General features: G+C 42.3%; 1 protein-coding gene across 2 annotated transcripts in view; it reads left to right on the top strand.

The window, feature by feature from the left end:
• The window catches only part of LOC122847234 (unconventional myosin-XVIIIb-like), a 46,920-nt gene extending 36,902 nt beyond the window's left edge, over window positions 1–10,018 (top strand). Inside the window, exons 40-44 of one of the 2 annotated variants that reach the window (XM_044144728.1) lie at window positions 2,352–2,485; window positions 2,584–2,625; window positions 5,111–5,248; window positions 6,372–7,321; window positions 9,808–10,017. In XM_044144728.1, the coding sequence (XP_044000663.1) occupies window positions 2,352–2,485; window positions 2,584–2,625; window positions 5,111–5,248; window positions 6,372–7,311 (1,254 nt within the window). In that variant the 3' untranslated portion in view covers window positions 7,312–7,321; window positions 9,808–10,017. Of the gene's footprint in view, window positions 1–2,351; window positions 2,486–2,583; window positions 2,626–5,110; window positions 5,249–6,371; window positions 7,322–9,807 lie in introns of both variants that reach the window. The other variant, XM_044144729.1, reaches the window with a different exon arrangement.
• The last annotated feature ends 5,656 nt before the right edge of the window (window positions 10,019–15,674 follow it).

Here is a 15,674-nt window from a genome sequence, read left to right on the forward strand (position 1 = left end):
ATTCCCTGCGACATTTTAGGATGTGTGTGTAAACAAGCACAACCATAAATGCACCAAGCTTGTTTTCTTTTGAAGCATAAGGTAACTCTGAAGGCGTCCTGTCATTCTGACTCCCAAACCTAAACATGTAGAGCTGCACATGCCGCTAACTCTTTGTTAGCTTGGTAGAGAGCGAGAGAAGGCTGCATCGAATCCCCCTGCAGAAGTTCTGTCTGGATCACATTTTGAGATTTATTAAGATGCTTCCAATCTTTATGTTGCCCAGAGACTCTTGGTCGGTTCCAACAATCGGCTGAGGAACACGAAGCCTTTCCTGCTTTTTGTGTTGTATTTAGGTTAAGATTTATTGAACTGTTGTTCTGTCAGGAATCACATGTAGGTAGACTGTGACGGTGAGTGGTGGCTGATGGTTGTGCTGGATTTTATACAGGGGTATCAGAGTAAAGTGGGGCTGACTTTAAACTCATGTCACCCTCTAATTAATACTAGAACTAATTAAATACATAAAAGCTTTTGACAAAATTAGAAAAAGTACAACCAATTCTGTTCAAGGCTGGATGTGGTGATATATCTGCTAGTTTTAAAACCCTTCTTCCTGTCTACGGCTGCGTTCACACAGCAGGTCATGATGCTCAGGTCCAGTGTTGCGCAGAACTACTCAAACTATTCATGTGATTGCAACTCTGGAAGCGCAGAAGAAGAATGTGGATGTCACACAGCAGCGCGTTGTTTATGGAAGCAGTAATGGTCGCTGCCGTCTATGTATCAGTTTTCAAGGTTACTCGGCAACGGGAGCCGACAACACCGTGACATCATAACAAGATGAGGGAAGCTAATGGGTAGGAAACACAAACTGATGGCAACAGTCAGTCAGAGCCAAGAGTGGTGGGGTTGTGATGTGATGCGCTTCACTGACAGATTTCTCTCGTAAGTTCACAGTTTTCCTAATTATAAAGTTTACGTCCAGATTTTTCCGCGTGTGACTTCTTCTGCTGCGTAATTATGACGCACATCTTAATTCTGCTAACATGCGACAAGACGCTTTAAAAGCATTTAGATATGTATCTGACTTAGCAGCATGGAAGCGGCACAAGTCAGATTTTTTGAATTGGACCATTCTGATCTAAAGCCGTGGAAAAGTCTGATATAGTTCACATTTAGGAAAAAAAAAAAGTGGATTTGGGTCACATTTGCCTGCTGTGTGAACGTAGCCTACTACAATACACACGGCTTTTAAGAAGTGCTTTGGAGAAATAATTCAGTTTTGTGTTGGCAGAACAATTGAAACAAACTGCTCATTTCTGCTTCTTATTCTACTGAGATGTTCAGTCTTTCTAATCCAACTCCAGAATGTGTGAAAATTCAACTCTGCGCGTCACTACAGTCAGAGAGGAGGATGGCGTTTGTCGGACTGGCCTGCAGCCTACCTAACATTTTGCCGCCCAAATAACACGACTTTGTTTTTCTCAGAGAACGCCAGCTCTCCTCAGCTTCTGCTTCTCACTCTCAGCAGATTCCTTCGTGACCTCTGAGGGAACGACAATTATTCACTTATTATCTCAAAGCTATTCACATGCACGGAGTTGCCCTTTAAGAACCTACCAACTGGCCTTGTGCTCACACACACACACGCCTGCTCACGCCCACACATACACACACACACACACGTTTCATGAATAAACATCCATACACATTCATCCTCCTACTTACCCAGTGCCGTTCTTCGGCGTCATCTCTCCCTCATCCTGGTTTCTCTCTCTGTGACTGTGATTAACTCTCATTGTCTCTTCAAGGTTACGGATGCGCACGCACGCACACACACACACACACACACACACGCACCCTCGCGCACGCACACGTGCGCTCCTGTGTCTCTATGACAACCGGCTGCGCCCACACCCGTCTCCTCAAAGTCAACAAAGCCAATAACTTTGAAAGCTTTGAGGCGTTTGCCCATGTGAAGGGTCTCATGTTTGCGTGTGGAGACGTGCGTGTGCGTGCGTATGAGACGGGATGAGAGAGGGGAAAAAAAAGAAGATGAATTAATCAATCACACTTGTTTTCCCAGTGTCAGGGAGAGTGTGTAACAATTTTTTAGATAAAACCGGGCAGAGCACAGATGGGATTATTGTGTGTGTTTGAGAAAACAGACATTCAGGGCTTTGACTGATGAGGTTATGAGAGCTCTGCTGAAAGTAATCGCCATGGCAGATTGGAAGCTCGGGGTCTGTGCAGGTTGCATGGGGGGGGATAAGAGCAGGCGGTGAGTGGTTCAAGGTCAACCCCAGGGGGAGTGTCACTTTACCCCCCCCCCGTGTCTTCAAACATCCTCTAATCTGATTTGCTTACAGGAAATGCAGGTGGAGGAGCTCTCCGCCGTGCGACAGACGTTACAGGCCGACCTGGAGACATCGATCCGCCGCATCGTCGATCTGCAGGCCGCCCTGGAGGAAATGGAATCGAGCGACGAGAGCGAGACCGAAAGGTAGTTGGACTCAAGGCTTGGGGGGGGAAACACTCCGATCAGATCATCCTGTCCATGTGTTTATGCCAAATCTTTAACCACTGTGCTTCTAAATCCAGCGTTCAAACGGCAGTGGAGTCCTTCACTCGAAAAAAAGACCTGTAAGGAACCGATGAGTGTGTTTGAGCTGATAGTGTGCGGCTGTGCTTCAAGGGTTTGTTCATGTGACTTCATAACATTTCACCATAGAGAGTGGTTTTGGAATTGATTAAATCTTTGAAAAAAGAATATAGCCTATTTTGGGATAATTCTTGATTTTCCAGTTTGTCTTCTTTGGTATAAGTTCCAGCACTGATCATAACATTGGACTCACCAAAGCTGCTTGACACTTCAGGCAGAGGAGCCTTCAGTTTCAGGCTGCGCTTTGAACTTTGGATTCGGTATTCTGATCTACTGTCCCTGAAATCAAAATCCCAACTCATTGGTTCACATTTGTTGAAATCGTAATATCAAATACCACCTGATGGTCGAGCTCAAACTGACCTAAACCTGTTTGGGTTGAGGTTTGTATGCTTACTGAACGTCACAGTTATCCAGTTTTCCTAAGAACCGGGGAAGTTGTTGTTTCCCAAAAGTCATATCTGCAGTTTACCTTGCAGGCTTTTAAATAAAAAATAAGAGCTTTAAATCCAGTAAAACAACAAGCAGCTAATTCACTCACCGCTACTGTTGATCCACGTCTGCTGTTGTTTTTTTGACATCTATTTTCTACCAATGGAATATTCTTCTAGACAGGCTTTTGTTTCTAAACATATACCAGTCTTTACTGTTTTTATAACATTCTGTTTTCCTCTTGCTGACAACTGTTTCAAAGCAAGTAATTTGAAGTGCTACGCTAACATTAGCACGTTAGCTGTTTTGTTGTGACTCAGTAGAAATTTAACTTTTAAACATTTCAGTTAGAAAACTTTTAGTCAAAAGACAAAAAGTTGTCCTCCTACTTCATAAATGTAGCTGGTTTATCATTAGAAATGTTCATGCGGTCCGAGTACCAGAATGCTAACCGGGTCACAGATAGAGATCTGCTGCAGCCTCCAGGCAAATATTCTGATAGGAAAAACCTAGATACTCAACACACACACACACACACACACACACACACACACACACACACACACACACACACACACACACCGTTTAGAGCAAACTACTTCATCTTCTTTGGTTTTTACTGGCAGCTTACAGATTTAGTGGAGTAAACTTTACAAGCCGTGTGCATGATAATATGTCTTTTCTCTTTTTTTTTAAATGGCGCTAGAAAACATGGCTGAATCTTCTGTACAGTAATTCAACATTTTTGGAAATATATAAAGAAATCAATGGCCAAAACGTTTAATTTTCCATTTTTAAGTTACAAATATCAAATCTCTTTAGCTCGTTGTGTACGTGATCTGTTCCTGTAATGTGACATTGGTAAGAACAACTGTATTACAAATATTGAACTTTGTAAATCAAATCCAAGTACAAAGAATTATCCTTCAAGCAAAGTCAACTAAAATGACTGCATGTGCTGCTGTAGTGTCGCAGCTGTAAAAATGTTTATGATAGCCATAAATTATTTATTTAAATGACGTTACGCTCCTGGTGGACGGATCAGGATCAACATGAAACAATGTTGCTGTGAAGCATTTGCCTCCTTACAGACTTCTCCTGTTTATGTTGGACTTTAGTGTTTCAGACATGCTAATATCAGACACAGATAACACTAGTAAATGCAAAAGGCAGGTTTCAAATGATGGTTTCATTGGGGTTTTTTTTTAAGAAAAAGGCTCTCGAATGTCAGACTGATAGAATCAGGAAACGACTTGATAGAGCCTGTGAGGTAGGTGACATTTCACACCTTCAACTAAAGAAATTCAAGAACATCAAAGTCATTCCTAAAGCTTTGAGACTCCTGCATACCATAGTGTCAGTGAGTTATTATCCACTCCCACAAAGGACCCAGATTACTTCCAGGGTGAATCAGCAACACATCCAGCAGGTCACAAAAAAACCAAGAGCATCTGAAGCACCACTGAATCCTGCCTCAATAAAGGTCAGAGTTCATGACTCCACAATATGAAATTGACTGAGCAAACACCTACTAAAATCCTTCTAACCTGCCCCCTTTCTCAAAAAAAGAAAAGGAAAAAGGAAAATAACATATTGAAAGTCTTGATCTAGTCAAAGCCTGGACCTAAAACCTCCAGTGTGACGTAATGAGGTTTTCTCATCAGGCCAAGCTGCTGCAGGCACCGTAACGTCTGACTCATACGAGTTGTGATTTGTACTGACTCAGATTATCTTGGTTTAGGGATCTTGAAACAAAAGTGTGGCAGAAAGAATCTGTAAGGTGGGCAAATACTTTAATAGCTATGTGCAGCCAGAACATGATCCAAGCTGAGATTGGTTTAATTCATGCTTTCAAGTAAATTCATAAATGTAGTGCAGCTGTAGCTGTAGGTCCACCAGGGTTGTGGTGAAACCAGTGGTTATTGAGCTGCCATGTTCATAAGGTGCTTGCATGAGCCGCAATGCTGCTGCTGCTGCTGGCTGCTGAAGAACACGGTCATCCCGTGTGTTAAGGTGTCTTTCCCCCCCATGCAGTGACTCTGTGTCCAGCGTCGGCTCTGTTGGCTCAAAGGACATTGGTGAGGGCATTCGCTCCCGTAGAGGCGGCTCCCCCTTCAGCAGCCAAGATGGCCGTCAGTCTGTCACTGACACCATGAGCACCTACAGCTTCCGGTGAGTGTTCACAACATCCATAAATCCAAGTTGTACAATTAAAGAAACGCATAACAACAAAAATAATTCAACCTACTAAATTTACGCAATCTCACTTTTTTTTTAGTCTTACAGTTTAACAATCTGTTAGAATAATTCAAATAATTTTTTATAAATGTTTTTTAAAAGGGACAGTATTATGTGAAATTGATATTTCTTTTTAGTTTTACATCATGTTATGTAATGTTCTCTTGTCAAAAACACCTTGAGTGTTGCCTTGATTCTTTCATGCATGTTTGAGAAATCCTTTAATCTCCGTGGCAACCACTGAGCTGTGTAAAACACCTGATTGGACTTAGCTCTGCCTTCGAGCCCCACCTTTCTGCTGCGGTCGCCAAGCTTCAGAGCTTCTGCCTCACAAAGCAGCCGCCCCCTACAAACTCCCCCACTCAGCTCCTTCAGACTAGCCAGCAGCAATTAGCAAACACCTGGTGGAACCTGCTGAGCTCATTACTGGAGCAACTCTGGTAAAAACGTTGTTAAAAGGCTAATAGAGGAGCCATGTTGTGATAACTTGCTAAAGGTGGAGTTTCAGAAACAGCTGGAGATTCTTAAAGACACAGGACCCCAGTTTCAAGTTGTTAAATTACAAAGTCAATTTTCTTTTGATATATATAGCATTCTTTAAACAAGTGACAGAGTCACTTCATTGTGCTATAAAATTATGTTGAATGTCTGGAAAACACATAGCACTGCTCCTTTCAGCCACTTTTTCATTAATTTGGAGGAATGCTGAGGGTCATCGTCCATTGAGAAGACAACTTTATGCCGAAGCCATAACTTCTTGGCTCGTGATGCTGCTTCATCTCCACATGATGTAAAATCACAACACAACACAAGTGATTGTCCACTGCTGATGTGTGCTGGTCCAGGAGGAGTGAATGCTGCAATCAGTGACTCGAGGCAATCTAAATGCAAATGAAAAACAAAGAACAAACTGGGATCAGCTAAAGTAGGCAGGTCAAAGCTTTAGGAAGACTGACAAAAGAAAAACTGGACTCAAAACTCTGTCTATGATATTAATAAATATGACAGTGGTATGATCAGGTACTATAATAGATGTCTTTTTGTCTTCCATCTGCAGTTCTTGTTTGGACCCTGACGATGAGGGCTCTGAGGCCGGCGGTGTTGGTGGCGCTGGCGGTGCCAGACATCTCAGCCGGGCTCCGTCCTCCTCGGCGCTGTCCGAGCTGCTGGACGGGCTCCGGAAACGCAGGGCGAGCACAGAGGTGGCGGACGGGGGTGGCAGCGCCGTGTCCCTTCCCATTTACCAAACCACCGGAGCCTCCACTCTCAGGCGGAGGGCCTCGGCTCTTTCCATCGGTCCGGCTGACGTCCAGGAGCTCCGGCCTGGCCCTGGCATCCTGAAACCCCCGTCTCCTCTGTTGCCGCGCGCCGCCAGCTCTCGCTCCGTCGCCGACTCGGAAAAGCTCCCTCGCTTCAACTCGAGCGGCTCGGCCTCCTCGCTCCCGTCCCTGCCTCGCCTCTCCTCTCTGTCTTCTTCTCTTGCCGCTCGCCATCCTCCTCCGTCCCTGTCCATCCCCGAGGAGGACCAAGACGAGCCCCTGCACTCGGCGGCCGCTCCCTTCCAGCGCTCCCCACAGCCGCTGCGGCGGTGCATGCTGGAGAGCGGCGCGACTGCTGCAGACGGAGGCGAGGGGTCCCTGGGGTTGGAACCCATGGTCTTCCAGAACCGGCGTCTGACCGGCGGCTGCGACGACGCTGCCTCAGACATCCTGCCCGCCATCCGCAGGGCCCAGTCCACCAGCAGCCTGGCCAGCTCCATCAGAGGAACCAGGAGGGCGCTGAGCGTCCACTTCGGAGAGCTGCCCCCGTCCACACGCAGCAGGAAGGGCTCTGAGACGGAGTCGTCCAGTTCAGGCGGGTCTGGGGGAAGCTCCCAGGGCAGCGGGCCGCGGCGGAGGCTGGAGCAACCACAGGGACAGAGACTGGAGGCGGAGGGGAGCGAGGGGGGAGACGTGGCTTCAGTCATGAAGAAGTACCTGAGGAAGGAGGTCGACTGATGCAGGCCAGGTGAGCTGTAGACAGGAAACGGAGCGTCGGGTTTCCCTCAGTGTTTCATAAGCCTGGCGGGCCACCAGGCTGAACATTGTTTGTTTTAAATCGTTTAACAGTTAATGTTTCCTGGAACATTAACTGTGTTTCCGCTACAATCTTTGTCTGTATTCTGCTAATGTTTAAGAAAAACAACTTTGCAATTCTGGTGTTTCCATTAAATAAAAATGAAATTCAAATCACAGGTGAATAAACCTTTTCCCATAATAAGTTATTAAAAATTACGGCAGCAATCGATGTAAACAGATACATGAGAAATATTCATAATACAGTCATGATGCTAACTCTCATCATCTCTCAGCCAACCAGAGGAGAGGTCAGCGTCTTATTCAGGTTTTGGAGCGATAGGCCCCGCCTACCTGGAAATAGTTTTGGGGAAATTTGAATCTGTGATTTTACAGAAGAGTTATGGATTCAACACACTGGAGTGATGCACAACTTTTTATGAACTGTGTGATTCTGTGAGCTGCAGTGGAGGCAGATGTTACATCACCTCCTGCTACTTCCTGGCGGGTTCCAGTTAACCAGACATTACTACTGGATGTCCACCAATAACATCCGACTGTTGATCACGTTTCTTGATGCGACCAGAAAAAAGCACCTGAACATGAATTATAATTTTTTAATTTTTTTTTTAAGAAATTGACGTGTTCTCATCATGCAAATTTATTTTTATAACTTCATTTTGCACAATTGTAGAGTTTCAGACAGAACAACAGACGGATGAACCTCGGGTTTTTTTGGACAGTTTTGCCATCCCTGCATCCGCCCGTCGGCCTCACATGCTAATATTTCCAAATTGGGACTCCAGTGAACCTCGGGAATTTTTTTCTAACTTGTAACATTTAACTCAAAAACACGTCGGGCCGCTGGTGGACTGCCTTGCTGCCAGGCTTCGCAGGTTTCCGGGGGAAACCCTGGAGTGGCGTCTGACGGATCGTTTTCATTCACACGTCAGGTTATTCATGCATCAAATGACTTCAATATCTGGGCCATATTTCCCAAAAGCATCTTAAGCTGATTGAGAAATCCAGCGGAGGGATCACAGCTGAAGTCACACCAGTGCAGCGTTTTATTTCTTCATGACTTAAAACAGGCAGGTCCCTTATCAACAAATGAGCCACCAGCTTTGGCTGTTACTGATCCCATAGCACATTACTGTGTGCTAAAGATTTGCTTCTATTTCTGTAAAATATTGAAGTTCCTCTGAATTCCACACACATTCAGAGGAACTACATCAAACTCTCACGGCTAATCGAAACCCATAATTCAGCTTATATTAGGAGTAGAATACCACATGAGACCAAAAGAAATTTGTAAATGGGTTTTATTGATTAATCACATTTTTTTGATTTATGAAGATTTGTATGTGAAGCATTGTGATTTTTTTTTTCTCACCAATGCACTCACTGTGTAGTGTAGGTCAACTCTACACTAAGATTATATTTTTATGACAAGAAAAAAAAAGTCATTTTACAAGAATACAGTCATTTTGACAATAAATACAGTTATTTTGACAATAAAGTCAAAATAATACGAGTATAACGTTTTTGTATTTCCAGAATACGGTTATATTAGAAGGATAAAGTTTATCAGGACTCCAACTTGAAAAATAACAAACTAAAATGAGCAATGTTGAGCATCTGGTAAAGTTCTACTTTGTTTTTGGTTTTACAAATGAACACACATTTAATCTGTTAACACATCAGCATCAAATTATTATCAGTAGCAGGACTTTTAACGTAAACAAACATGTCCATGTGTGATTTTAATTTTGTTTCTTATTTAATGGAAACATAAATGGGAAGTAATGTTTTATTGACAGAATATTGAGAAATTTTGTGCACTTTTGTAATGGAAACTCAGCTAGTGAGAACATACTGTAACATTATGTCTTTTCATATAATGTACCCTGGTTGGTTTTTATTTCAAGGCTAAAAATTCAATTACCAAAAACAACACTTTTTTTTGCAGATTGTTTTATTTCTTTTTTTTTATCCAGCATATCCATGCACTTTTATTATCATTATTAATTTTTTGCCTGAAGAATTATATAAATGTGTTCAGAACGCAGCTTTAAGGAGAGGAATGTGATCATTATCAGGGAAACGCAGCCATGGTTATTTTGGCAGCGCTGCTCAGCCACCATCAGCCACGGCCATTAATCACATAAAACCGAACAAAATAACAACGTCATTTTCTCCCAAATGAGCTGCTCCTGCTGAGGGTCGGTGTAGCTTGACTCAGGCAGAATTAAAGAGGCCTCTTCGTTTCCAGCCCCCGCTGAATATGAGGAGGGGTTCTCAGGTGGTAGACGGATCCAGGCCCGGGCTTGTATCTGCTGCTGAACATCATGTCACACCCTGCTTTCACGTCAACCTCTCTGTTCTGACCATCATGTTCTATTATGCATTTTTTATTTTTTATTTTTAATATCCCATCAGCCTCCTCGTGTGTTGGCTTCCAGCTGTGAGCTTCAAAGAGACTTGCAGACCACAGGATGCTGAATGAAATGCTTTGGAAGTCGACGCTGATGCTTTGGACTCCTCATCTGGATGTTAAAGCCACCGGGAAAAAAAAAAAGAAAAAAAAAAGCACACTCTGTATTTTCAAATACGTTCTGTTTATATGATTAAAAATGAATGAATAATTTTTGAGTTGTGTCTCTGTGCATTTCTTACTTTGAGTTATTCATTTGAGTCCATACGGTGCATGTGACTGTTCTTTTTCATTTTTTAAAAATCCTTTTCTGCTCAGAAAAAATGTTCTTACACATATGCAAAATGTGTTTCACACTTAATGTGTGGGACTTTTACAAAGATATGGTTTTTTTCATATCAATTCAAGCTGTCACCATGTTGTGACAGTTTGGTATCAGAGATAATTTGTGAAAAAATGTAGCTTCTCCCAGTGTTACTGTCGTGGTCCTCAAAAAGGCACTGCTCCCGGTCAAAAACAACCAATCAGAGCCAGGAGGAGGGTCTTAGAGCTGCTAATCATCCTTTTGTACGCTGCTCAATGTGCTAATGGTGGAAAAATAACTTACCGTTACAGTAAAACCATTTATCTGCCATCATCAGTGGCTATGCTAACTAGCCTGAACAGTTGTGGAAAACCAGCTGTAGCGCAGCAAAGAGCAAGAGTGAGCATGAGAGTGATTGACAGCACTAAGACCCTCCTCCTGGCTCTGATTGGTTGTTTCTGACTGAGTGGTATGGCAAAAAAAAACAATATATATATATATATATATATATATATATATATATATATATATATAACAAATGTTATACTGCAGCTTTAAGGCCCCGTCTAAAAACACTTACAACTGCCTATTTTAATACTTCAAATACTCAGAGAGGGAACTACAGTGTTTCTGATAGCCAGTCAATCAGCACCAAAGAAAATGAATGGTGCTCCTGAATCGGCTGCTTTACAAACACCAGCTAACAGAAGGCCAAGCAGCCTTATGAAACTGCCTTTTATGTCAAATATTTTAAATATACTCAACACAAAAAATCTGTGAGTAGGCAAATTTCCTACAAATAATTTGAAGTTTCCACAAAAAAAAAAAGAGAAAATCTATGAATCGGTGAATTAACAGATTGAAGTCAGAGGTCCAGTGGATCATTAATATGACTCAGATTGAACTTTTTTTTTTCTTGTTGAATTGTAGAAAACTTTCTGTGGCCTTATAGAATAGAATAAAATCCTTTACTGTCCCACGTTGGGGAAATTCAGTTGCAACAAGTTAAAGTGAAAGTTGTGATGTTCTGTTTTCTTAATGACTGAATGCCTGCTGATCAAACTGTGTTTGCTAAAATGTCAAATGTGTAAAAATCCCACTCATATTTCGACTCAGCTGCTTATCCTTCTTTCTGGATATGAACCAGAATAATGGAGTATTAGCTTGATTGTAATGTGCAGAAATAATTCCTCGTTGAGTGCAAGTGTGCATCTCGGTTCAATGGGTTCATCAGTGAACACGCTTCCGCGAGAGCCTGCTTAGTGATTGAGTAGGTGTGAAGCGTTGTCCAATTTTGCTCTCAGCTTGGAGAACCTGCTCATCTGTGCTTCTGTCTGCTCAAGGTCATGTTCCACCAACACAATGTTGCGGTTCCTGCGTGCGGACTCTTTCTCTCTCACATTGCTTCGCCAGAATGTACCGACACTGATAACTAAAAGACTCCAGCTGTCTCAGAAAAACAGTAGCTGTTCCAGGAACATTTATTGTGTGTAATGCGATCTGCCCTGGCTCTGGTTGGAGACGGACTGGTGAAATCCAGACAGCTGGAACCATATGAAAGAGAACTCCTGCAAAAATAGTAGAGGAACAACTTTTTCTTTTTTTTCAGTTTTTCCAATAACTAGAACAGTGTTAAAATATGTCTCATGCTGCACTATCAAAGAGTCCTATCAAAAGTCTGAATAAACATGCTAATGTTAGCTTAGCACAGAACAATGCTACATGGGAGAAAAGGTATTGGCTTAGAGTCATGGTGAATAATGAAAATCTAAGTGTTCACATTGTCCTCTGCATAATGACAACAAGCTTTGTACCCGTGTTATACCACATATTAATGTTCATGGAGTTACTTCATTGCATGTTATAGACAACTAAACTTTCATTTTTCATTGATGATTCAGTCTTATCTCTGCTGACATCTAAAGATTCTTTTCCTGAATTCAGGGCCTGAATTTCAAAGACTCAAGGCGCAGCGCTACAAGACTCAAAGACGCTGCACAGTGGGATTAAGAGTAAAACATATTGAAGAACTCCAGAAGCAGCTAAGAGATGAAACTCTTAGACTGCATATATTTCTTCACTATATTTATTCACTCTTACAGTCTATCTGTAAGCACGGAGCTCATGGATAAACTATTGAGCATGTTGTGTTCTCTTCCGTCCTGCTTTACAGTAATTATTTGATGAAATATTTTCACTTCCAAGTTCTTTAATGCACACTTGGATTATGCCTACAATATTTTGAGCATTGCGTGCTTCTTCTTGTTTAAATGGTTTTACAAATGAAGCTCGTGGCCTACTTTAGCACCTCGAAGTGACGCAGGGTGTCATACAGCCGAGTTTGCTGATTGGCCAAGGGTCTCGACCTATTTATCCCAAGAGGTTTTTCAGGATTTCCGACTAGTTGACAAGTGAATGTAGCTGCTGCATAGAGCTTATGGATAGACAGAATTCATTGTTTGTCACAGACATTAAAACATATACAAAGTACAAACGAATGTAGAATTCATTTTGAGTCCACATATGAGGACAGTAAGTGACGATGGGAAAGTAAGTGAAACTCCTCGTTTTTTCATACAAACCTGGCAACTCAAACGGATTCTATTCCATTTTCAAAAAGCCTAATCATCCATCCATCCATCCATCCATCCATCCATCCATCCATCCATCCATCCATCCATCCATCCATCCATCCATCCATCCATCCATCCATCCATCCATCCATCCATCCATCATCTTTTGCAAGATTGTTTTGTTAGACTAATAAATCCAGAAGGGAAACCCAAATATCCTCATGTTTACTCAAATTATATTTGTCTGATAATAAAACGGGTTAATTATCAAGTTTTATTATGCCAATGTTCCGAAGTATTTAAATGTAACAAAATAAAGTAAAACAAGAAATCTGTAAGGAGCCGTATAGTTTTCACAGCACTGTTGTACTTCTGTGGCAGCAGTCTGTGCAAAGCAATGAATGAACAGCGGAACAGCGAGCGCTCATTAGGAGCTGAACAGCTGCACATTAGGTATGCAACATCAGTGGAGGAGAGTCCTCTGTGATTACATCCCCTGATCCCTGATCAGATCCTCTCGGCTCCATCCGGGCTGAGCAGGAGTCCCGTTCACTGAGCCTGGACCCGGGTCTCCCTCTCACTCAGATGCGTCTCATATCAACTCATGCAATCGAACACGCTGTCGGCAGCTAACGACTTCGGTTAAATCCTGTTTTCCCGAGACTTGCTGATAAAATTGATGACAGAAGGCAATAAAATGTAAATGATATACGCGCGTACCGAATGCATTCCTTAGATGAGTGAGTCTCGGTTCATATCTGTTTGGTTTTTTTAGGTGAGATCTGACTGTCTGCAGGCCGGTGTCACCAAATGTTGCTTGTTAGAGAGTCTTAACGGTGAGAGGAGCAATGCAGGTTCTTCACTTTAGCAAATCTTCTCTGCCTCAGGGCATCTCATGCTGAGAGCTGGAAACCCCCACTAACAAAGCCCGCATTGCAGGATGTACAAAGAAGTCAATGGAAAATAAAAGTATTGTGTTTTGTGCTCTAAGCCGATATGGAACAGAAAAGGTTATTGGCCATAGATGACACAGAAGCCAGTATTTTAAATCCCCTGTTCAATGACCGAACATATTAGCCTCAGTAGCTTCAATACATTAGCTGCGTTTCCATTCCAAATGTGCGCTAATTCTGCTAAAGTCATAAAAACACAATTTCGCAAGTGCGGTGTTTCAATTAAATAAGAAATAAAATTAAAAATCACATGTGAATATGCTTGTTCATGCGAAAAGTCAGGCAGAATTATGAATGAATCGTTAAAAAAAAAGGTTAAACGCATAAGGGGGAGTGTAGCGCAAAGCTAAAACCTGTCAGCCAATCAGATTGCTTCAAAACAATCACAACTTCCTGGTAAGAATTAAACACAATGCCATGAGATTCAGTTGTATGGACGGTTGTGTAGGCTGACAGCATTAAAATAATGTATTAGAATATCAAGTTATTAAAACAGAAGATGATGTTGATAGTCAATCGTGTCAAGTCAAGTGGATATATAAGCGCATTATTAGTTTTTCTATGTTTAGGTTGCTAAAGTGGAGAACCTGCATTGCTCCTCGTACCATTAAGACTAACAAGCAACATTTGATGACACCGGCCTGCATTCAGTCAGGTCTCACCTAAATACAGAGTTCTCTCAAATATTCACTTTTTATAAATAATCGTTCTCAGTGATATTAAACAACAAAGAGCATAAAAATGTTTTCTTTTTTTTTTCAGCTATCCAATTAAGTCTGGGGTGTAGAGCCTTACCAACATCTGGCAACTAAAGGTGATTTTACTTTCTATGTAGCCCAACTGGAAACTAAGGAAATATTATCTATTTTTAAAAAAGCTTCACAGTGCTGAACTGACTCCCGGTCTGCAGCTGCTGGTCCACTTTGTGTGACCTGCTCTGCACCGCTGGCTGTCTGCTGCTGGAGCCCAGAGAATAATCACATGTTTGTTTTCAGTTCAACATAAAACTGATGTAAATGAGCTTCAGTTCGTCTTTGAGGTCTACAAACGTTTTTGCCTTGTTCTGGCTCACCTGTTTGCGCTCTGCTATCTTTTGCCACAGCAAACAAGAAGCTGTGACCTGCAGGCCTCTGCTGTGTAGTACAACGGAGCCATGTGCTGTCAGAGCATACATCTCACTGCAAAGGCTTAACGACCCCCCTGCAGACAACCCCCAGCCTTCCTTCTCACAAGAATTTGTAAAGAAAACACAACAGCAGCAGGAGAGCTAGGACCAATGGCTGTAAAGTAAAGAAATAAAAGAGATGAGATTGGGCTTAAGATGGAGATGGAGGAGAAGGAGGGATTGTAGATTACAAAGAGAATCAGATAGGATGAGGATAGATGAGACAAGGAGCGAGCCGGGGACGGTTAGTGGGGCTGGGAGGGGGGGTTGATGCTTCTCAGAACGAACGATATCTCTTCTCCCTCTAAAGCCGCCGTCTAATCATTTCATTCTTTGTTTGGCAGAGATGGAGGAGACACACAGCTCTGTAAAGGCTGCTACATAAAGGCAGCCTTTATGTACTCCCTCAGCACATAAAGGCAAAAGTTTAGGAATTTTATAGGTGGTGCTGATGATTCTGTTCAGAGTCGACAGATGGTATAAAACAGCAGAACAGTATATGAATAACATGACTATGTCTTTTATAAATGTGTACATAAAGTACAAAATGAGTATATTTTTGTGGTTAGGACAGACAATCAGTTTACAGTGTCAGACAAAAATGAGTTATGACTTTATTCTTTAAATGCCAAAAAGCCATAAAAGTGGCCTAATGTGAAAAGTAAATGCTGCCACTGTTGGCAACATCAGCCGTCCAGTGGTACCGATAACTGGAAACGAGTCTTTAAAGGGACAGTATGTAACTTTTATCCATCCATCCATCCATCCATTTTCTAACACCCTTGTCCTTTGTGGGGTCAGGAGGGATGCTGATGCTTCTCCAGCTAACGTTACAGGCGAGAGGCGGGGTCACCCTGGACAGGTCGCCACTCTGTCA

This window comes from Gambusia affinis, linkage group LG17, assembly GCF_019740435.1.
Source record: "Gambusia affinis linkage group LG17, SWU_Gaff_1.0, whole genome shotgun sequence".
NCBI lineage: Eukaryota > Metazoa > Chordata > Actinopteri > Cyprinodontiformes > Poeciliidae > Gambusia > Gambusia affinis.